The sequence below is a fragment of the Vulpes vulpes genome, chromosome 1 (assembly GCF_048418805.1).
Source record: "Vulpes vulpes isolate BD-2025 chromosome 1, VulVul3, whole genome shotgun sequence".
Taxonomy (NCBI): Eukaryota; Metazoa; Chordata; class Mammalia; order Carnivora; family Canidae; genus Vulpes; species Vulpes vulpes.
In genome coordinates this window covers 79,015,118-79,039,430 of record NC_132780.1, presented here as the reverse complement: position 1 = coordinate 79,039,430, position 24,313 = coordinate 79,015,118, and the positions used below count along the sequence as shown (strand labels likewise).

At 36.3% G+C, this 24,313-nt stretch overlaps 1 protein-coding gene across 9 annotated transcripts in view; it reads right to left on the bottom strand.

The window, feature by feature from the left end:
* The window catches only part of SYNE1 (spectrin repeat containing nuclear envelope protein 1), a 450,176-nt gene that overhangs the window by 271,538 nt on the left and 154,325 nt on the right, over window positions 1-24,313 (bottom strand). For all 9 annotated transcript variants that reach the window (XM_072767663.1, XM_072767691.1, XM_072767685.1 and 6 more), the window contains 14 exons: window positions 23,553-23,717; window positions 22,948-23,100; window positions 21,785-21,928; window positions 19,365-19,538; window positions 16,829-16,987; window positions 16,383-16,547; window positions 14,593-14,727; window positions 12,434-12,592; window positions 12,020-12,228; window positions 11,302-11,410; window positions 9,336-9,500; window positions 6,585-6,752; window positions 4,555-4,725; window positions 3,658-3,798 (listed from right to left, as the gene is read on the bottom strand). In XM_072767663.1, coding sequence (XP_072623764.1) covers window positions 3,658-3,798; window positions 4,555-4,725; window positions 6,585-6,752; window positions 9,336-9,500; window positions 11,302-11,410; window positions 12,020-12,228; window positions 12,434-12,592; window positions 14,593-14,727; window positions 16,383-16,547; window positions 16,829-16,987; window positions 19,365-19,538; window positions 21,785-21,928; window positions 22,948-23,100; window positions 23,553-23,717 — 2,217 coding nt within the window. The remainder of the gene's footprint in view (window positions 1-3,657; window positions 3,799-4,554; window positions 4,726-6,584; window positions 6,753-9,335; window positions 9,501-11,301; window positions 11,411-12,019; window positions 12,229-12,433; window positions 12,593-14,592; window positions 14,728-16,382; window positions 16,548-16,828; window positions 16,988-19,364; window positions 19,539-21,784; window positions 21,929-22,947; window positions 23,101-23,552; window positions 23,718-24,313) is intronic.

Below are 24,313 nucleotides of genomic sequence, written 5' to 3'. Positions count from 1 at the left end.
AATATTTTTAATTTGAAGAATATTTTAGTCAATACAGTGTATCACTGATACCTATAAAGAAACATTTTGTTAACTCATTCCCCTAAAAGACAGCTGACCTGATCTTAATGCTATTAAATCTTATTCACTATGTACCTATACTATATGATGAAAAGAAGATAAGTTCTCAACCAGTAGAACCTGGACTAGCACTCCAGATTTGCTAATTACTAGTTGTTTGACTTTGGTGAATTATTTTTCAGGCTTTCATATAAAATGCAGATAATAACACTTTTCTTGTAAGGTTGCTGTTAGCATCTGATTACCAATTTCATTTTTAAGTACCTGGCATCTAGCAGGTACCTATTATTGCTTTTTTAATGTACCTTACACAAAATTAAGGACAAAATGGTTTACAAAATTCATACATTGATTTTCATTAATAATGAACTACTTCAATTCAAAGATGAATTTAATATGGGTGAGGCACTGGTAAATTTGAACTGTTACCTCAATTTTGTCAGGTAAATGTATCAGAAACCAAATTTATAAAGCTAAACCCAGAGATAATCTTGTATGAAAAAAAAAATTAGCTTAGTGTCTTATTTCTTCTCATGGAAGAGAAACTCACAGGAGATTTAAATTTTGATATGAAACTCCTCTCTCCAAAATAGGTAATGAATTCTGACGTAAATATTTTCAAAGATAAGACTTCTGAGAGCCATCTCTTCTCACAGAGTATCTCCCAGATTTATTACATAATAAATAGTTACTACATAATACTACTGTATATTCACGTTTGAAAGAAAGTCCTCATGGAAATATCAACATTATTTCATGGTGGATTCATCTGTGAAGGCTGTGAATCACAGTATAGTCTCTCAGAACCCCATGAACAGAATCAAAAGTGCAAAATAGTATTTTAGTATTTTTTCCCCCACCATTTCCCAGAGCCCAAGAAAATCATGGAGAAAGTGGAGTTATGTCTGAAAATGCTTAGATACATTCAATCTAAGAGCCTTCTATAGGAACTATGTATGGGGAAAGCATATTGCAGAGGATTGCAAAGGACAGAATGATGTTGATAAAAACAAATTGAACCAAAATAGAATAATGGTATAAGGCTTTATCTCTAAGTCCTAAAAAGAAGTCATGAGGCCACAGTAGGTGCAGCAGGGAAGGATGGACTCTGGCATCAGAGAGGTCTAGAGTTGAAACCAGGCTATGTCCCTCACTGGCTGTGTGAACCTGAGTCACATAACTCTCTGAATTTTCATTTCCTCATATTGCCTTGCTGTAAAGAATAAACATGATATTGCCATGGGCTCCCTACCACATGCTGGCAGACAGAAAGTACTCAAGTCCTTTAGCACAACCACACAAGGGCTACAACTAGAATGAAGGCTGTATTAACAATGTCGACTGAGCAAAGAAATAGAGAACAATTATTATAGATTACATGTGCATGTGCAACAGCATACATAAACAGTAAAGTAGCTTAGTTTTTCAATGAAAAATCTAGTAGCTAAAGGTATGTGTTCTGGACCTCTGAGGTTTGAATCCCAACCTCACCAATTAGTAATCCTGAGATCTTGGATAAAATCATTAACAACTCTGTACCTTATATTTCCTCATTCATCACAATAGTATTCATAATGACACCTATTTCTTAGGATTGTTCTGGAGATTAAAGAAGATGATAAATATCAAGTGATTAGGGCAGCCCCAGTGGCGCAGTGGTTTAGCACCACCTGCAGCCCAGGGAGTGATCCTGGAGACCCTGAATCGAGTCCCATATCAGGCTCTCTGCATGGAGCCTGCTTCTCCCTCTGCCTGTGTCTCTGCCTCTCTCTCTCTCTCTCTCTCTCTCTCTGTCTCTATGAATAAATAAATAAAATCTTTTTAAAAAATCAAGTGATTAGACCAGCATATATATTTTTTTTCAATAAATGTTAGTTTACATTATTAAATCAATCCCAAACCATGCAAGATTATTGGCTAGGAAAAATTTTAATAGTAAGACTAGAAAAGGTTACATTTGCTTCATCCACAGCTGACAAATCAATTCAAAGGGATTAGAGCCACAAGGTATCAGAAACCCTGGATGGAACATGGGTATAACATGATAATTAACCCAATAAATCTGTTTGTATTTATAAAAAACACCTGATATATTTTTAATATATAAAATGATTACAATTATAATTAAAAATGATGTTCTATTTAAATGGCTGATGGAAATCACACAGAATTGAAGAATTCTGTGGCTTTATAAGACTTCAAATTCCTTAGTGAATTAGGAATAGGAGAGATGATACAAAATTGTCAGTATGAGAGACAGAGAAGCCTTTTACTGGAAAGAAAAAAACAGCACAGGAGTTAATTTGCTAAAGGCCATTAACGGGTAGATAGGAGTCTTCTTTCATATTCATTGGTTAACACATTTCTATACAAACTCAAACATTCTATAAACCCCAAGTATGTGCAAAAGAAACCAAGAGAACTTACACAACTCTCTAAATGCTTCAGACAATGTATTGGTCTTCTCTGACTGTTTAAAGTGTTTGGGGTTATAGGCTTGGGCTCATGAAGCACATCTACTAAATATTCTCTGTTGGATATCCCACTGGATCCTCAACCCCAATTTGTCCCAAACTGAATCCATCATGCTGTCAGTTGAGTGGCTTTCTCAACTGACAGCCACTCCTTCAGGCTCCTATCTTACTCCCGTTGCATCTGTCAAGATCAGAACCTTGGGTATCATCTTATTTTCCTTTATTTTTTATCTCTTGTTTTCTCTTCTCACTGCCATCCCCATTATCCTAATTCATATACATATTAATACACATATGCAATACCTTTCTAATTGGATCCTATGACATCAGTCTTTCACCTTTTCAATTTTCTACACTGCTTAAAAATGCATCTTCCTAGGAGCATCTGGATGGCTCAATTGGTTGAACGGTGACTCTTGACTTCAGCTCAGGTCATGATCTCAGGGTTGTGGGATGGAGCCCTGAGTCAGGTTCCACACTCAGCAGGGAGTCTGCTAGAGGGACTCTCTTTTCTTCTGCCCTTCTCACTGCTCACACATGCACTCTCTCTCTCAAATAAATAAATTTTTTTAAAAAATGCATCTCCCTAGAGTAAAGCTCTGATTATGTTACTCTTTCTCTTAAAAACCTTTAGGAGTTCCATGTTGCTTACCAAATACTGCTTCAGACCTTCCAGTGTCTTGTGGTATGGCCCAACTTTCCTTTACAACTGTATTTCCATTTTTCTGCTTTAAAACAGAATTTCCATACACTATCATACTTCATGACATTCCCAATGCTCATTTTTTTTTGTCCCACACTCTGCTTTTCTGTGTATTATCTGCCCTTCAAGGTTTAGTCAAAAATATTATTGCCTTCAGAAAGATTTTTTTAAATGTATACATCTATGAAGGAACCATTTCCCACTTTAATGAAAACTTTCTCTTAGTTCTTGATGTTTAAATCTTATTTATGTTTTCATTCCCCAGAGCAACTTGACCTGTCTGTTGAAGAGTGGGTGATCAACAAATAAGAAGTGCTGATTAAATGAATAATTATAATAATTAATAGTAATAAGGGATATAAACACTGTGTTTCTTCTGAATAATGAGTACCAAGGGATTGTATTGTCGTACTGATATACCTTTGTCTGTTCCAATTCTGAAGATAAACTTTCCAAACTGCTATAACTTAGGAAGCGCTCATGGCTGGAACCTGTTTGAAAAAGGTATCTGACCACTGTCTCTTTGTTCGTTTCAAATCGCTCCCACTTTCTTAATGTGACCTAAATTTGAAAAAAATAAACGTATCATGTTATGATTTATCAAAGTATGTCACAAAATATTGTTCACATTTCCATTCATTTGTTAGGCTGTCAACTTCCAGTTAACTTTGTTCAAATTTCACATATTATGCTTAACAAAGAGGATCCTAATGTCTCCCATAAGAATTTCACTCTGCATTTCAATTCACCTACAAAATGAAGATGGGTAGACTGCACTCTGAGTTTTCTTTCAGTTGTAAAGTCCTATGAATCTAAGGATATTACTTAAGATGTAGATAAGGGATAAAGGGGAAAAAAGGCCTCTCCATCAGCTTCAAAAACCGAAAAAAAAAAAAAAGGAAGAAAGAGAAGGAAGGGAGTGTGTAGTGAGCAGGTGGCAAGAATTCAAAACCCTTTTAAAGTGTCAAGATTACAATAAGGCTGCTGGACTGCCCAAAAAAGTGAAATGACCCACTGCTAATTCCTAGATTCAGACAAGTGTGGATTAAAATTCTGGCTTTATCACGAATCACTGCTCTGTGACTTTGGGTAAAGACCTCAAACCTTTTATTTTTAAGCTTCTGGTAACGCACACTGGGAAAATGTGCTAATTATTGTATCTATCTCATAGAGTTGACCTGAGGACTTAAAGAGTTAATTTGTGTCAATACTTAAACACATGTTGGAGCATCAGAGGTGGAAACAAACTTTTGCTCCCCCTTGGAGATGTAAACTGTGACCCGGAAGTCAACAGGCCCTAGACTTTTGGTCTCCTACCTGGATGCGGCGTTCCTGTTTCTCCCTGCTGTGCTCCATGTTGTCCAGGGTGCTCTCCAGCTTTCGCAGCTCCTCCCGGACTTGGCCCGGCAGCCCACCTTCTCCCTGCTGTGCCTGCTGTATCTGCTGCTGCACATCTCTCTTCTTTGCAGAAATCCTCTTTGTCTTTTGCTGGACGACAGATGGGTATAAATGTTACTCTCTGAGCAGCTAAGCAGGACAGAAACACCTACAGTCTAATAGAGGTACAACCTTACTGTGGTGTGGGCTCAAACTGTCTTTTAAAAGTTAGTATTGACAGGGGCACCTGGGTGACCCAGTTGGTTAAGCATCTGCCTTTGGCTCAGGTCATGATCTCAGGATACCCAGATAGCTCATGGCATCCAGTTCCCTGCTCAGTAAGGGCTTTGCTTCTCCTTCTGCCCCTGCCCCACTTATTCTCTCTCTCACTTTTTCTCTCTCAAAGAAACAAAATCTTTTTTGAAAAAAGTTAATGTGAACAGTTAAAATGGCAATGGGGACTCTATGTTGGTCAAAATGGGCATTATTTATGAATAGTTTATGTTTTTAATGATAAACAACATAGTTAATTTGATCTTGATGTTTTAACTGTGTGCAAATTTAGACATTTAGCATTTTGTGCAATATTCCAGAAGGAATTTGACAAAACTACTCCTTTGGCATAATTCTCCTTAAAGAATTATTTCTGCCTAAAAACATGAAATCCCAACTCTATTTTTTCTTATCATTTATGTTGTTAAAATGCTGATATTAAGAGATTTAATTCCTGGGTCTATTCAGAATGATAAATCTGCCTAGGTATTTGGGGAAAGTTATGTTTAAAAATAAACTTTTGGGGGCGCCTGGGTGGCTCAGTTGGTTGAGTGTCTGCCTTCAGCTCGGGTCATGATCTAGGGGTCCTGAGATGGAGCCCCACATCTGACTCCCTGCTCAGCTGGAAGCCCACCTCTCCCACCTCTGCATGCAGTTCCCTCTGCTTGTGCTCTCTCTCTCTGTGTCAAATAAATAAATAAAATCTCAAATAAAAAAAAATAAGCTCTTTATTGAAGTATAATGTATAAACAATGGTGTACAAATCTCAAGTATATACCTTATGAATTTTCACAAAGTAAACACAGGCATGTAACAAAGCACCTGGTCCAAGAAATGTGAGGAGTTTTAAAATATTAATGTAAATATCTATAATTACATATTTCTCTGACTTCAATCAAAACCCAAACCAACTTTTATAATGGTTGAGAACAATGTAATACCAAGCATTAATTTTTTTGTACTCACAGTCTTTTTATAATTAAATAAATCTGTAAAGCCTAGAGGCTGCTGTTTTACATATACTTTTAATGCTACTTCCATGTTTATATATCATTATGTATAAAATTAGCTAGTATTTTGCTACACATTAAGTTACCTAGAATTTTGTCATTAAAATATTTGATTTGAATCATACTTCTACTTATATTGAGTTGGCAAGTAAGCTGGTTAGAAGTGTTTATTATCAATATATGTACCGGAATTTCTTTACTTTCAGTTCTAATCTTTCATAACAGCATAGCATCCCAAAAAGGTCTGGTACTTCATGTAAATTTTAATCTTCCAAACTGATAAGTATTCAAAATTGTAAATTGAAGAGCATGATTTTAATATAATGACAAGGAATAATGATTTCAAATATGGAGCATTTATCTCTATGCTTTCCTTCTCTGTTCGAAAAGGACAATTGAGCAAGTTTTATGGTTTTCATAGCTAAATCAGCTTTTTCTCCAAAATTTTCCTTGAATTTTTTGATATCATCAAATCACTCAGGCTAAGAATTTATCTTACAGGCTCTTCTGAAGGTGACTAATATTTAACAAAGAACAGAAGTACCAATTTAACCATTCACCTGGACTCCTTCCTGCACCCTACTTCTCTTTGTCCTTACCCTGTGGACATACAGTTCTCTTCAACTCTCTGGGTATGTCAGTGACTAATGAACTCTGCATAAGTGCTCTGGATAAAGAGCATCTTACCTGGTGATGAAGAAGTAACTGCTGTGCTTCAAACAGATTTTCAGTGTCCAGGATCTTCTCAGCTTGTTCCTGGATTTCTTTAGAGCCAGAAATTAACTCCTCAAGGGAGCTTTTAACTATTTCTTTGTACTGGACACAGTCCCCAAAGTTGCTTAACATCTTTTCAACCTAGGTTTTCATGAAAAAATTATAACTCATATGATGTTCATGTAATCTTAAATATTTTAAGAGTATGTGTAAAGTCCATCTCAATAACTTGAAATATATACACAGATGTCTTTATTTTCATATATTTTTTAGGTTTGTTATTATTAAACTGTATAGCCATTTATATGAATCGCAAGCCTCATTTGATATGGCACTTTGTGCCCACTCGATCTGACAATCAAGGCATGATAATCAAAGTGGGTATATTGTATTTTTTGTTTCCTGATCCCCTTTAATTACAACGCCATGAATAAAATCTAATTATAAATTATTAAAATGCATTATAATAAAGTTTAGTCCACCGTATTTAAAGTAAGTAAGGAAAAAATTTGTGGAGGGGAAAAAATGGAAAAAATAAAGAGTATTTGTTGAAAATGCACTTCCAATATTTTTACATAAAACATAACATAATTTCTAATTTTGTGGTTCTTTACTGAATTCTTTTTCCTGAATTTTCAGCTTTCTTTTCTGTCTCATTTCTGCTTCCTCTAGTTCAGTGTCATTAGCATCTTTTGTTTCAAAGTCTATCACTGCCCGTCTTCACTAAGATGTCGTTTTCACACTTTGGAGTTCCACAGAAGCCTTCCAGTTTATCCTTCTCTTTTCCCACCTTTTGACCCTCTTCTGCTCTGAGTTTGTCCCAGGTAACTTGAGTGTGCTATTCTCCAAACAAACAGCAATAAGACCCTATGAAAACCACAAACTCCAGATCTCAGTAAATCACAGTTTTCATTGAAAGAAGTGACTCATCAGTACACACTGTCAGTCTATCCACAGTCTCTTTTTCTTATAGTGGACAATTGCAAATACTTTGTGTTCAACATTGATTTAAATACAAAATGGATTATAATCAAAGGATGGGCTGAATGTGTCAAATCCATCTTTTAATATAAATCCAGTATCCTTACCTTGTTCCAACTTATCTCTTGTGTTTTTAGTATTGTTAATATGTTGTATAACAAAAAGAATGTTTTCCATTCCTTTTTACTTGGTTTTGCTAATGAATAATTAGCATACAAGAGTATGTATACAAACGATGCAGAAGTTCAAGGTAGATGGGTGTGCAAAGAGTCAATATCTGACATAATTGTTAGAGGCAGATTTTTGCTACAAGTCCACAGGCAGTGTCATGAGAGTAGTTGGAAGATAAAGTTAAAAATGACCTCGGTAAAGTGTTAGGAAGACTAATAATTCCTAATTTTAAAGGCTGCCAAATTGTTTTATGTGTGCGTGTGAAAGTGGAACAAAATATACACTCATCTATCAATATGACTAAAATGATTTGTTAAGTCTTGGATCAAAGATCACCTGCACGTATATTTATTTTTAAAACTGTAATCCTTACTTACGCCCTTACCTTCTTAATCAAAGAGAGAGTAGAAAAGAATGATGTCAGAATTTTACTTAAAATATGATAGGAGCTATATTATCTGAACTATTGCTATGAAATTTGTATATCAAAGGATTGAAATAACTCATGTTCCAAAATTTGATTAATCCTATCACTATTTTCAATTTGTCAAAAATTTTTAAGAAAGTTGATATACAATACCAAAATTCACACATAAAACTAAAATCGCATGCGGTTCAGAGTATTTTTGGCTTATGTAAATTCACTGCTTGAGTCTTAAGTGGATCTATGTGCATTTAAAATATAAAAGGTTAATTGTCCAAACTGTTAGATTAGGGACACCTACAGAGAATTCCAAATCTTCAGAATTAGGGAACTTTAAGTCATCTAGATGATCATTTTCCCATGCAAGTTCATAAATGACTTCAAGAAATAATGGTAGCTATCTATTCAACTTTCCATTCTTATGTCATCTTCCCATGCACAAATTCATTAGACATGCATGACAGCCAGGTTGGTAAAAATATTTTCACCGAGGGTAGAAGGGGTCCTACTAGAAATGAAGTAAATAAGTTTGTATATTTTAATCCAACTTAAATGCATATCAAGAAGTTTAAAATGAGTAGGTCTTGCATAAAATAGAAATTATGGTCTGCTAATATTGAATATTTTATTATTACCAACTATCAGTTATTGAGCATTTATTCTCAGGCACTATACTAAATGTTTTACATTTGCATTTTGGGAGTAAATTTTTCTAGCTCTGTTTTATAAGTAAGAAAACCAAGGCCCAGGGATGTTAAATGACAAGCTCAAGATTACATAGGAAGTGGGCTATCAGAGTTAAATTCTAACCTCTTGGTTCATTTGACTCCCAGGCTTGTGTTCTCAACCTCCATAATATACCTTCAACTGACCATGAAACAAGGCTTTTAATAAGAGCAAAGAGTGTGGATCTGATAAGGTTTGTACTTTAAATAGAAGTTGTCACTCTGAACTAACATATCCAATAATGGCACAGACTGTAATTCAAACATCTTCTCCACCAATCTTCATATAAATAAGTATCTTAACCATTGTGTTTCAACTATACTTTCTTTACATAATTACTTCTTAAACCACAACCAAAAGAAAAAGAACCCTCCAGATTCTTCATCAAAACTATCTATTTAGAATACAAGTAAATGGTATACCTCTGACAATAAAGCTACAAGAGCTTTGAAAGAACCAGATAATTTTGCTAGCTCATCTCCTTGCTTTTGGGCTTCATTCTCAGAAGAAACTTCAATTAAAACTTTAAGCCTGGATTTCAGCCAGTTGAGAGTCTCGCCCTTTGTGGTAACATCATTTCTGATCTCCTGGAATGAAGAGAATACATTATGAATCAAGAAAGGACTCAGACTAAGAAAGTTCATACAGTGGAGGTATGAAAGCCAGACATTATTCACCAGCAGAGTGCCTGCTTCTTTTATTTTTTATTCACATCTTTAATAAAAGCCCATAAGTGCTAGAAAAAAATATTTTCCCAGTGCCAATATCTTATATGTAAAATCAATATTTTCTATATCAAAAAGATGACTAGATGGTTAGTTCATACCTAGATGGTTAGATATTTATAGATATTCTCTTGATCACAAATAAAGATGCTTCTAAAAGTACTGTAGAAGAAAATGGGATACCAAAATTGGGAACTATAACATTATTTTCTGTTAGCTGGAAGGAACATGGTATTTTTAGAAAAAAAAAAAAAAGGTTGAAAGTCATTTTTTTTAGTGAGCTGATTTTTTTTTGTTTGAAGAGTTTAATTGTTGAATATTATTATGGATTCCCTAAAAACTGATTTTAACTTTATTAACTTATATTTTATGCCTCATTTTTGTTAGCTTTTGGAAGTCAATACCCCACATAGTAAGATGTGCAAACAGGAACACAGCCCTAATCCAGGGAGGGATGGCATACTGGCCAGGACAATGCCAGAAAGATTCTGGTGCCTTAGCCCTTGTAAGCCCTGAGAACCATGGGAATGCTGAGTGGGGCAGCCTCTTCCTCCTACACACATTCTGGGTAGCATGAGGAAACCACCTGTGTCGCTACAGAGGATCTTATAGGGTAAGTTCACACCCACAGAAAATGACCGGTTCCAGAACCAAGTGATCTCTTCATTTTAAGATGTGAATGGTTTTTTGTACTATAACAGCATCCAATACCAAATATAAATATCTTTCTACAGGGTAAAGCATGATATTACTGAGCATCTCTAGTATTTAATGGGATTATAAATTTAAGAGAAAAACACGGAACTCAGGATAGGAATAGAAAGGAAATATATTCTCATTAACAACAACTATGTGACTTTCAAGAATTCAAAATGCTGAAAAATAAGGGTTTTCGCAATGTCACGTGTCTACAAAACACAGTAGAGCCACACTAAGAAGGAGAGGCTCTCTGTGTGTCATTCACAGAATGTGAACTGGGTTCAGGCTTGAGGTTTTGTCACATGGCTGAGTTTATCAGGCTGGACCCATGCTTACAGAGCTGACTGATCCAGACTGAATATGATGTAGAAATGATACTTTAGAGACCTTGCCCAATTCTGTGATCTGGCTTTTAAATGGCTGAAAATTAAAAACCTATAGCGTTGGGATCCCTGGGTGGCTCAGTGGTTTAGCGCCGCCTTCAGCCCAGGGCATGATCCTGGAGTCCCGGGGTCGGGTCCCACGTCGGGCTCCCTGAATGGAGCCTGCTTCTCCCTCTGCCTGTGTCTCTGCCTCTCTCTCTCTCTCTGTGTCTCTTATGAATAAATAAATAAAATCTTAAAAAAAAAAAAACAAACAAACTATAGCGTTCTTGTTTTCCAGGACAATTCTTAAGTCTCTGCTGTGCTGTACGCCTATGCATGCAATTTTCCTCTCAGGATTTTCCATTAGCTAAAGATGTATTAGAGGTACCACTGAGCATGACTAAATCTCAAAGCTAACAATGATTCAAGAGGGAAAATCCCCTCTTCTCCACAGTAACATGAGGAGACACTCTTGACAGTTTTAAGGAACTTAATTTTTTTACAGAAGAAAAAGAATACATCAGTCAAATTAGATTGTCTACCATTAAGTTTTTTATTAATGAAAATTTTCTGGTAACAAAATATGGCCCAGAACTAACCTCTACAGCATGTTTAACCTTTCCATGGTTGGCAGTATCGATGGGCTCATTCTTAAACCCTTTCAACTCTGTCTCCTTTGCAGATATCCAAGATGAGAACTGAGAAATTCTGAAATAACATAGATATTTTCTTATTAAAGGGAGAAAATATCCCAGCGGTTAAAATACATTTTCTATTTTGAATTTATTCATGTAAGTTTAACAATCAACTCATTAGCAAGTCAATTAACAAATTTTCTGGAAACTGTTCTTTAACATGAAGCTCAGGGCAGAGGTTGGCTGCCTTTTGGAGGAAAGAGAAAGCAGAGCAGATGGAGCTCAGCTAAGGAAAAAGGTGTGTTCCAGGGCCTGAGCACCTGGGAATATGGAAGGTACCAGGTGAAGTCTGGCCTCATAAATCTCCACCAGACTGAGAAACCCAGAGGCAGAAGTTCCCCTCTGGGGATATGAAGAAATAGGGGAGAAAGGAAGTGCCAAATTTGCATCAAAGAGATAACATCTAGGTCCCCTGGAAATAAAGTGATTCACTCTGTTTCTAACTGAAACCCATTCTTTTTCTTAAATGCAGCATTTGTATACAAGAGCATGGACAAGATAACACAATCAAATTTTCTTTATTATTTAAGATGAAACATGTCACTTCTTGTGATGCAATGATCTCTGAATTAACAGTATTAGGACAGACTATGTCCATCTCTGGAAGTGGTTCTACAAGTACCTGCTAGTATAGTCCTTCCACTTGTCTGGGTCCTCCACGAGCTTCATATAGGTGGTATCAATGGCAGCTCTGAGCTCTTTGAGAGTCACGTGACAGGTTTCAGGTGTGTTCCTTACTGGGTCCCGGCCTGGGAGCTTCAGACACAGTTCTTCAATAAGCTGTAACCTTTTCTCACAAACATGATGAGGACCTTTGTCACTGAAGAAAATCTAATGAGCAATAAACGTTTATATAATCCCTGTGAGAATCCATACAATAGTTCCATATTTTCATAGATGATTCCATTTAGTTGACTAGTATAAAAGATAATTAAGCTATTTAGTGCTTTCAGACTCAAACCAAAGTATCGGTTATATATCTTTTAGGTAACAAATATGACTTTGCATGCCTGCACTTGGGGTGCATGAGACATACCCTGTGCTCTTTAATAATCTTTTCACTGCCTTCCTGGGGCACCAGCTTGGTCTCTCGATCCAGCTCAGTCCTGCATTCTTCTACAGAAGCTAAGAATCTATTCTTCTCCACATCAATCTTCAGATGAAGCAAATGATATGGGGCTTCTCCTTGAAGATCCTATATTCCATAGGAAGATTTAGAAAATATGATACCATTCCTGACTATATACATTTTCAATGAGAGGGGTAAAACCCATAAAATATTCCCTTTAGGGGCAATGTGATTAAATCACTATTGTCTGCACCTGGCTGCTTGCTGCTTTGTACTTTTCCAAATATTAGTCATGAAATGAATCCTTTCAGCCTGCAGGGCCAGATTTTTCACAGGAATTATTCTATTTAATTTTTACTATAGCCTGACACAGTATCAATACTCCTATTTTACAGATTAGACCATTGAGGCTCAGGGATAAGTAGAAAAGCTACATTTGAATCTGAATTTAAATGATGCACTGATTCCACATACTCTCCTCGATACATGTCCTTTTAAATTTTGTCAATGATCCTCTGAGGCAGGAAGAACATATATTATACTCACTATACAAAAGACAAAGAGAAAACTTTATTAGCAAGAAAGCCAGGATCAAGCAGCCCATGCTTTTGACCACCTGCCTGGTCCTTTATCCTTAGAGCATCCCACAAAAAAACAAGCCAGCAGCAGGCAAATAACATGAAATGTTTTATTATCTTTTTTTGATATAAGCATAAGCTACATCATTACCTTCCATCCTACAATGGGTTAATTTTAGCCAGCTTGTATCCTTTGCCATCTCAAAGGTTACTTTTAAAATAAAATACTAAAATAACTGATGAGAAAATGATTTCCAGCTATTGAAAGACTAGAACAGATTAAGTTCTCTCTCCTAGAGAGCTTAATGTATGTGTGTGTGTAAAATAAATACAGCTTTCAATTAGAATCTCTATTCCATAATATATTTATGATATGTTAAGCTTTAAAGACACCTTAAAAAGCTGGGGTTTCTTTAAGAATCTCTTTCTAATTTTCAAATTTAGCAAGTAAACGAAATATGTCCTTAACTGTGTTTTTTCCTAAGCATAGGGCTGATTTTTTAGCCTATGTTACTGAGATGAGTAAAAAAAAATCTAGAAGAAAAAATACAAAAGCTGATGGAGAGGGTTTTAGCTGCCTATCTTCCAGACCCTGCGACTTCTTCATACAACACACATGACGTTTGCCACTCACTTTTACCTTGTGGTAGCACTTGTTAACCTGCCGTTAGTTAGCATAGCTGCCTTGAGGAAGACAGCCTTCTGGTTGTCTCCATTGTACTGTAGCTGCTCCCCTGGCAAGCAGATTCTAGAGTTGGCTTCCTTGTGACAAGCTCAGTCTGGGGCACTCAAGTTGGACAAGCCAAGTGAATCCCTCTGTCCCCTGCTCACATGCTCTCCTGCTGTCCCTCTTCCAGTTGCTGTCATTTCCCCCTCCCGCCCACTTCCAGATCTCTGCTTCTTCTTTAAATTCCTAGCTCAAAACTAGTTACTTGATTCACTCCTTTCCATTCTCCCAGGGGGCCCACTTCTCTCTTCCAAAGCTTTCATAAGTATTACTTACACTTTTGGGGACTTATTAGATATTATACTTTCATCATCTGCAACTAATTATCTCCCCTACCGGACTCTAAGCTCTTTGGAGAAATGGATTGTGCTTGTTCGTCACTGAGTCCTTAACCAACAAATGTTCATTATATATATATATTTTAAATCATAACAATCTAAACCAGATGGTAAAATCCTTGTAAACAGCGAAATGTTAGTAATATCTGACATAATTTCCTTAGATGAGAATTGTTTGCTAAATGTTGCCAAATAAGTAAAATGCCCTTGTCATTCCTACCCACCCCCCCAAAAAAAATACTCAGGAAAAGCAAAAGAGCATTCTTAAGTAATATGATAAAATGGATGCTACTAAAAAAAAAATCGTATCATATTTTATCACTGCTTTATTCAAGTTTGGTTCTTTAAATGGGAGAAGTTCCTGTCGTGACTTTCCATGAATTTCTACATTTCTCTTACAATTGAACCTTATCACCCTCATGCTACCCCCCCAATACGTGTGACCCCTACTTATGTGTGTGCTCTCATTATGCCCTGACTCACCTTCCACTGTTTGTGGAGCTTTCTAACAGCTTCCTGTAGGCCCTGCTGTTCCTGCTCAGGGAGAATGTCGGTGAGCTCATCACAAGCTTTTAGGAAAGCATTGAGCACTCTCTGGTCCAGCTGGCTGAAGAACTCCTGGCCGGAAGAGGGGGAAGTGGTTCAGAGTGTTGGGCAGAGAAAAAGGCAGCATCAGACACTATAGAGTTAAACAGTCATGCCTCTACACAAGCCCCTTAGCCAGCTGTTGCCCTCTTCAAACCTTCCTGGCAACTACTCTTTTTTTTTTTTTTCAGGAATGAACTATAATTATCTATAGTTATGAGTCAGAAACCACCACATCTGAAATTCAACTAGTGTTTTTCATTTTCTAGAAAAAAAAATGTGCAGTTTTCAAATTTGGTAGAATATTCTGGAAGACCAAGGGGCCCAAAACCTTGATTCCATAGTAACAGAGTTTTCATTCCTCTAAGTGAATGGTAAGGTCAGAAGAGCTGAACAGAAGCTAGCATTTAGCCTTACAGTTCCTCATACCTTAACTGGAGTGTGTTTCAGGCCCTGCTGCTTCATTGTGAGCCATTTCCATATTCAGACAAATACACACGACCCCCCATACACTATGGATGGAATTGTGCTTCCCTTCCCCCCTGCCCCACCATCTGTCCAAATTTATATGTTGAATCCCTAACCCCTAATGTGATGATATTTGGAGATGAGGCCTTTGGGGTAATTAGGTTAGATGAGGTCATGTGGGTGGGTCCCTCATGATGGAATTAGTGCCCTTATAATAAGAGACATCAAAGATCTTGCTCTCTATTTATCTCTGCCTTATGAAAACACAGTGAGAAAGTGAGCAGTCATGAGACAGGAAGAGAGTCCTCACCAAAACCAATCATGCTAGTATTCTGATCTCAGATCTATAATCTCTAGAACTGTGAAGAAATAAATGCCTGTTGCTTAAGCCACCCAGTCTGTGCATATTTTTAAGGCAGACCAAACAGATGAATACAGCATGCGTGCATCTCTGTGCAGACCAACTCTCACACAGGGTACACATGTAGAGATATTCTGAAACAACAGTGGTTCAAAACAAAGTGCCATACTACAGCAAATGAATCAGTGGAAGGAGATGTTGAGTGGCCATATGCATCAACCCCAAGGTCAGTCAGCTACATCACAAATACACAGCAGTCATCCTTTGATAGTATGGTTTATACTAATATTCACTGAAATTTCAGGAAAAATAACTCAAAATACATGTTTTAAGAGGGCCCATCCTCTCCATTCAGAATTTAAGAGATTACTAACATTTTCAATACTGGTATGACTTAAATGAGATGATTAACAGGAATATGGCTTCACAATAGGACAAGTTGTGGATCAGCTATCCAACTTCAAATGACACGGTGTTCACACTTTGATATGGCAGGTTCATGAAATGAGCACAAGAACTTAGACATCCATCTCTTAAAAAGAGTGTGTTGGTTATATAAGAATTTCTCAGCTAAATAATGAATAGTAATTTGGAGAGTCTGAATTATGTATCCTGTAACTCTCTATTACTTTAGCCGCTTAAGAATGGCCAATTATAAATGCAACTTATCAACTGCTCTTGGAAGTTCCTTTTGCTGCCGCCAATTTTTGGGTCTCATAACCTAAAATGTTTCTGTCTTCCTAACTCATTTCTTCTACTCGTTGCCTCAAAAACCTATTAGAACACAACACTTTTAATTTTTCACCCAAGACCATTGTCTGTGTCCTCAGGTCAGGTATCCCATGAGGGACAAACTCACGGTATGTCTCCTCAGGAGGTCTTCTGGATTTCCCTTTTCTTCCAAGCCCTCCTGAGCTATCCGCAGCACCTTCTCCAACTCTGCTCGAGACTCCTCAAATTTCTTCATCAAACGACTATTGGTTTCCACATGTTTCTTCCAGTCTCCAATTTTCTTCATCATATTCTTGATTTAAAAAAATAACCCCAATGTAACGCTGCTTTCTCGTTATTGAGAACATCATTTTATTAAAGAGTGTTGTTTCTTTAAAAAACATGTGGAAGGAATAAATTTCATTATGAGAGTAATCAACTCCTTTTGACATTAATGAATATTAGAAAAAGAAGAAGTACAATGATTGGTTCCAAACCTCAGCAGGCAAGGCATTTAGCTAGAGGGAAAGCATGAAACATGATGATTATATGTCCTCATTCTTCTCATGTCTCTATAGCAGGGACAAAGCTTACCTGGAAAGCACCATGGGCATCTGCAATCTGTCTGTGCAGCTTTGTCTGATCAAAATGCTTTAACACACTGCTCAAGGTCATGAACTTTTGAACATTTTGACTGCCTTTCTCAATTTGTGTCATGGTTTTCTTACAGCTTTCTTGACAAGCTGACAGTTCCTACAGGGAAAGGAAGCCCACGACAATAGTATTTAAAATGGTGAGAAAGAGAAGGAAAGAGAGTAACCATTACAAAACAAAAAGAACAACATTATATAGCTTTTAGGCTTTTAGCCAGCTGTAAGTAAAATCAAAAGTACAGAGAAGTGTTTCTTTTCAGAAGAGCTCAATTTTAAGCAATCACTTAAGTCAGTGCTTTTTATATAAGGCATTTAAATGTCACATTGAGTTTTCTGAGATTTTTTTTATTTCATGCCTGTGTTATTAACATTAAGAAAACGAAAGGGCATAAATTGTTATTTGCCTGCATGTGTCCAACCAACTCATAGGCCTATTGTTTATTGAGAGAACAATTACAAAATCAACATATTAGGTTTTAATCTGACTAAATAAATTTAATACCAATGCACATTATACTTTACTGAGAGAGCTGCAGCAAATTATATATTATTTGTGTGTCTCAAAATGTACAACATTGAATTCCTAACATTCATTAGCTGTCAAACTCATTAACAGAACGGTGGACCTCAGATCCTAACCACAAAAGGGCAGCAAACTGGTGGGTGTGGGAGGACTTGCAGTTGTCACACATTCACAGAATGAGGAACCATGCTGACCCAGGCCTCTGGGTCTCTTCCACCTCTGCTTAGTAACCTGGCATTGTAGTGATTTCTGCAGTTAAGAGCATGGAAATTATTTAGCCCAGCCAAAGGCCAATAGTCATTTTTTGACTTGAAGCCACACTTTTGTATTTCAACATCCTCAACTGCTTTGGAAAAGTATTTCAAACTGCTCATTTGGATACCAGTTTTGGTAATCTAGATGCAAATACTAAGACCAAGGTTTTGTTGTTGTTGTTTTGTGTTGGCAAAATGGAGTAAGGACATACTTTTTCCTTTTGAAGATTTAGGACCGAAAAGAGTAATGTATGTTAGAAAGATATTATTAGGGGATCCCTGGGTGGCTCAGGGGTTTAGCACCTGCCTTTGGCCCTGGTTGTGATCATGGAGTCCTGGGATCGAGTCCTGCATAAGGCTCCCTGCATGGAGTCTGCTTCTCCTTCTGCCTATGTCTCTGCCTCTCTCTCTCTCTCTGTCTCTCACAAATAAATAAATAAAATCTTTTTTTAAAAAAAGAAATAAAGATATTATTAAATATTATTAATATATTATTACTAAAATATCAAACGTTATCTTAACCGTGGAAGGATTCTTTGATAGCAATTTATAGCAATTTGAGAATATGAGAAATGGCCCTATGACTCAAAGGGAAAGACAATCTTTATCCAATATGATGAGAACCTACTAGAACAGGGTTTGGTGATATAATCATTGTGGATTTACAATCAATAGTAATAATCATGATAATAATTGCTACCAGTTATTGAGTACATATTATGTGCCACTATTTGCTAGTTACATTATAAAACATACAATGTCATCTCCACAATAAGCTCTCAACTTAGGTATTATCACTTGCATTTTAAGGTGAGGAAACAAAAGCTAATCAAGACTTTGTAATTTGTTATATCAGATCTAAGATCTGAAGACCTGACTCACTTCAGATACTCTCTGCTCTATGAACTGATGCTGCCTTCCTTCGAGGAATCTACTTCAGTGAATGAGGTGGTAAACCTTCTGCCCATTAAGTTTCACGCTCCTCTGATGGATAGGGTCATTTATAACAAACTACTTAAACAAGTCAATTAACTCCAAGAGTGGGAAGCTGTTCTGCATAGAGATCTGCTTACTAAAAATGAGGCAAAGAAAAATGATTATCACTCCAAGCACATTTCCAGAATTTTGTGATTGTATAATGAGACTTAATCTTAGAGGCAAAGAAAAGATCTCATAAGACACAGATTATAGACACTGGATAGAAATGGAATGCCACAATTTGCTTTTATACATATCTAAATATCTAAAATTTAAAGTTCATTTATAAAAATGTTATCTATACACACATTTATATAGATAAATAGATAAAATTTATTTTATCTTTAGTGGGCAGGGTTTTCATCTTTGGACAGATATTTTTGTTCTGAGATGCCAGTGCTATTCCACTTTTTTAAAGATTTTATTTATTTATTTGAGAGAGAGAGAGCACAACCAGCAGGGAGAGACATAGGGAAAGGTAGAACCAGACTCCCCGCTCAGTGGGGAGCCCGATGCAGGGCTCCATCCCAGGACCCCGGGATCATGACTTGAGCCACAGGCAGACACTTAACTGACTGAGCCATCCAGGTACCCCAAGATGCCAGTGCTATTCTAGAAAAATGCTTCCTGTCCTAACTGAATTTCTACTACTATAAGCACCACTCAGCCTTACTACACATGCTTTAAAATAACTATGTCTCCTCAAGGGGACTTTTCCTTACCTGTTGTTTCTGTTTAAAAACAGCACTAGATTGTGCCTCATGCTCAAGAACTGTTAAAATTTCATTGATTTTCCCAACTGAGTCATAAAAGAATGTCATCTGCTTTTCTAATTCTTCCAATGGTATCAACAGCTGCTGAGACTCATAAAGGAGTGGAGAGTAACAGTCCTTGACCTTTAAAAATACAGAGACAAAAATTCAATTAAAGGCCACTAACTACCACAAACGCAGAACACTCTTCACAGCCCTCAGGAACATTTTCTTCAGTGATATTGTCAACAGGCCTTACAGATCTCCAAAGATATTTATTTAATGATATTCCCTATGTTTTGTTAAATTTTGATATAAAAAACAATACTACTATATCACTGAGACAAATATATGTTACAGAGTTTTCCCATGAATACTTACCCAAATTATCCAAATGGATAGCACTTTCTCTTTTAAATGATGCTGTTAGTAAGCCAGATGGCATCAAATTCCAATTCATAGACTATGCAGTTATCTTCACTTCATCCTCAAAATCTGACCTGAGATAGTCATGAATTACATTATCTAGACTAACCTCCCAACTTTATTTTCAAGGTCTCTGCTACTTGAACCCTTACCTCAAGACCAACCTATAGCTTTGCTGACTCATTCTTCCCAGACAGGCCTTGTGCTTCCCTACATCCCTCAGTTCCATGCTTTGCTGCTCTCCCTATTATCTTCTTCATCTCAAGTGCACAAATCACCTACCAATTTATTTACAAAGCACCCCCCACCATGCCAGAGGATATTTTCCTAGTCTGAATTGATCAGCCCCTTCATTTGAAATTTGTTGTTTAAAAAAATGCTATAACTTAATACACTTGTATTCTTTATCTTAATGCTGAGGCCATACACTCCTGGGGATCAAGGGATCTGTAAAATTTCTGCCTTATCACCTTTATGTTGGAATCCAGGACCAGGCAATTCTCCTGTTCCCACTCATTTTACTTAGAATTGCTCCCAAAATATTATTCATACTTTTGGGAACCAAGGAAAGGAAACTGAGTACTTGTTAGTTGACTATTCTCTTTTCTTAAATTATAAATATTTTTACACTGTCGGATACCTACCTGAAGGATAAGTTCACCAAAAGAAAGCTACTAATCTGCTACAAGGCTCTGATAAAATGACTCTGAACCAAATGAAAAGAATCTGCTAACATGCATTAAACATCAAGTATGTTTAGAAATATTTCCCAAATACAGCTGAAAACTTACTAAGATGCTACAATTGACATAGTAGTTTTAAAAAAACAGAACAATTTAGATGTGTTTACAAGGTAGAATTTGCTTTCTCAGAGATTGCCCTAAATTATTAAACTTGGCCTAGGCTAAGATGTGCAAGCCCAAGCTATGGCTCTGAAAGCTTGAAGATTATCAAATCGATAATGCTGACTTTGAATTGCACCCAATCTTTATAAATAATCTTCACTTGAATATTAAAATAAAAAGAATTAGGAATTAACATTCTAATTTATACCAGTTTAGCAAATGAAGTTTTCTCTTTTTTTCAAGACCATATTCTTCCTATTTTCACCTATCTTATTTATTCCTCTTTTCATTAATTTTCCACTACTGATTTTGCATAGGTTATTCTCTTTCTGCTTTTTCTCTCCTAAATAACAGTTTTCTCTGATTTCTTTTCCTCTGTTTCTCAATTCTTCATTACAAAATTTTCCTCATTTATATAGTCACTCCTTTCTTCTATCAGAAATGAATTACCCAATTGCAAACAATACAATCTTTATAAAATTCAACTTCAGGTAGATTAACAAATCCCAAATACAGAGTTCTTAAGGAAAGTTCATCAATAGAACAGAAAAGTCTATGGCTAGTGCTTGATGTTCATGGAGTTCTCTGTACAGAAGTGGTACAAATGTATATATCTTGAATCCAAGGTGAGCTCCATAAGCTGAAAAGAGCAGAATTTCCACTGCTTCATGGCTATGCAGGCAGAAAATAGCATAAATAACCTTAGAGCAGACAGATGTCAAATCCACCTCAATAAAAGGCATTTGGGAATTCTTTCTCATTTAAATATCTGTTCTCTTCCTCTTCCCTCCCCTTCCTTTTCTCCCCTCATTTGTTTTATTCACATTTAACTGACTCCTTATTCCTCCAGAAGAGACTTAGCTTTCTATTAAAATAAAGCTATTATTCCTAAATGAACAGAGGTAATACCTGACATCAGCTCCACAGTTTGAGCTTTGAAACTCATGACAAAGTTACTAAATATCAGAATTACTAAATGAAGAATCCCACTAAAAAAATAAAAGCATGATCTCTTAACAAGTAAAGAATTTGCCCATGGGTGTGACTGAGGAGGTGTAAAGCACTCTGAAGGCAATGTAAGTCCTATACAGTGTGTCATGCATTAAAGTATTTCCCCACCTTGGTTAGCTGTTCTTTGAGCCCAGACATGGTTGCAAACATTTCATTAGCTTCTTCTTGGGAACTCTCTTTGGTAATGAGGTGTGCAGTCTTTGTAATCATCTTGTATTGAGCATCCATTACAGGCACCCTCTGCTCAATGTCCTGCATGAATCATTGAAACAACTAAATTAACACATAGTACATTTCCTTTTAATTTCAGAATTCCACAGAAGTCTGGACAAAAATCAATATGTACTGTATGAAATCCTATACTTCTAATACGTTTTTGGAGATTCCAGTTATTGCTTTCCTTCATTGCTAATATATTATATATTGGTAATATTATATGAATAAACAAAAGGTTTCCTTTATAAGTAACTGTAATCCTTAAGTTAACATACAGACAAGCTGAAGTAATCTTTACGCTTTCAAAATGTATGTGTTAATGTAGTATGTAAGCATTATATCAAGTAAATGCATGTTAATTTGGGGCAAATCCTCTGACTTTAACAATTATACAACCTAGTTTTTCTTAAAAAAAAGTAACATACTGTCATTGTAAAAAATTTATAAATCAGAGATAATAAGACAAAGAAAATTTAAATTACTTACAGTCTTCTCACACAGTGATAACCAGAGCCAACATCCCATCACTATATCATTAATGTTTTCCCTTGTGCATGCTTACAGCCATTGTTTATATTTACAAAAAAAAGATACAACTTTTTGCTTTTCTCATTAATAGTATATTAGAAAAGCTTTCTGTGTCATCAAATATTCTTCTACTACTTCATTTTTGAGAGCTGCAAGGTATTCAAAATATGTAAACAGCACAATTCATTTAGTAAATCCTTTATAGAAGAGGCACTTATGTAGAAGTGTTCTCTGTAGATGTTGCCTGTTTTTTCCTAGTCCTCTGTAATTTGGTTGTAGAAAAAAATCTCAATTAAAAAACTATTTTGAAGTTACTCTATGATCAAAACATATCTTTAACATATTCAAATTTATTTTTTTATTTAAATGCGTTTTTTTCCAATTTTGACATGCAAATCAGGATATGCACACATGTCAACTGGTGCCAAAGAGACACAGGAAAACTTTGCAATGATTTGAGTTAACTTCTGTGATCTTCCTTTCACAGGAGATCAGGCTTTCACTCTGTTGTCCAGAAATCTCCTCACCTCCAAGTCTTGAATTAATAGCTTGACATTAAGAAAAGAGACTTCTAAGGGTTCGGAAAGTTTCTTATGGGCTCCCATTGCAAAATCAGACAGGGCAGTGACACAGTCTGTGTATTCCTTCTTCATTCTGTCCAGCTCATCAGCCCGAGCATACTGTTAGGAAAAGGGAGGAACATAACATGGAAAGTCAATGAACCAAACCTCTGTGAGCCTGTAGCCTGCATATCAACATACTCTCCAGTTATGTGGCGAGAAAGATGCCACTTTCTGATTCTTATTTGAGATACAATTGAAATAAGTCCAAATACTGTGAAAGTAGAAAAGGAATGAGCACAGAAGCAAAGAATTATGATCTCGAACATAGGTTGCTCCATATTAGTAGGCTCCATATGTCAATATAATCCTTAATCAAACTATACATTTCTGTAATGTTCCTCTATTACAAAGGGGAAAGAATAAAGGGCCAAAAATAAACATAACAGTTCTACACACATCTGCCTAAATAAGCTCATGCTACAACAACAAAACAGTCTCTAAACGGACTGTTTATCACCACGTCTATAACGCATGCATGTTCTGAGTATGTACAGATTTGAAAGACATACTTGCTTGACTTCCATGAACAACTCCCTCCATCGCCCATTGAGCAATAGCAACTGCTGTTTAAGGTCTCGGGAAACCATCTCATCACATGTTTCAATTAGAAAATTGCCTGCATCATTCATGGCAGCATGCTGCTGTATCCAGTGAGGCAAATTTCGGAAAAAATCCTAAACAATAAGCAATGCATACTATTGTAAACCAACAAATCAAAACTTAATGAATGATATGGAAGTAACCAAACTATGAGAAAAATCTTTCTTCCCAATTTGTGTAAATTTTAAGGTAAATCTTAGCTCTCTTTCCAAATGCAATTTTCAGTAAAGAGGTTCAAACATAGGACCTAGAAACGGCGAGTGACTTTTTATAAGAACGGCTTATTTCTTTTGTCATATTGTTTGCTGAAGACAAAACAAAACATTATGACCATTTTCTGTTATTCTTATTTTACAGATGAAAAACTGCATTGCTGTAAGTGTAGGACTTGTACATGGTCTTTAGGCTTGTAAATACCAGTGCCAGAGTCATATAAAAGGTATGGTGTGTGTGTTTTTTAATTTTTAAAAAGATTTTATCTATTTATTCATGAGAGAACAGAGAGAGAGGCAGAGGCACAGACAGAGGGAGAAGCAGGCTTCTCGCAGGGAGCCCTATGTGAGACTCAATTCCGGGACCAGGATCATGCCCGGAGCGAAAGGCAAACACTCAACCACTGAGCCACCCAGGAATCCCAAAGGTATGGTATTTTAGAGTAATGCACAGTTTT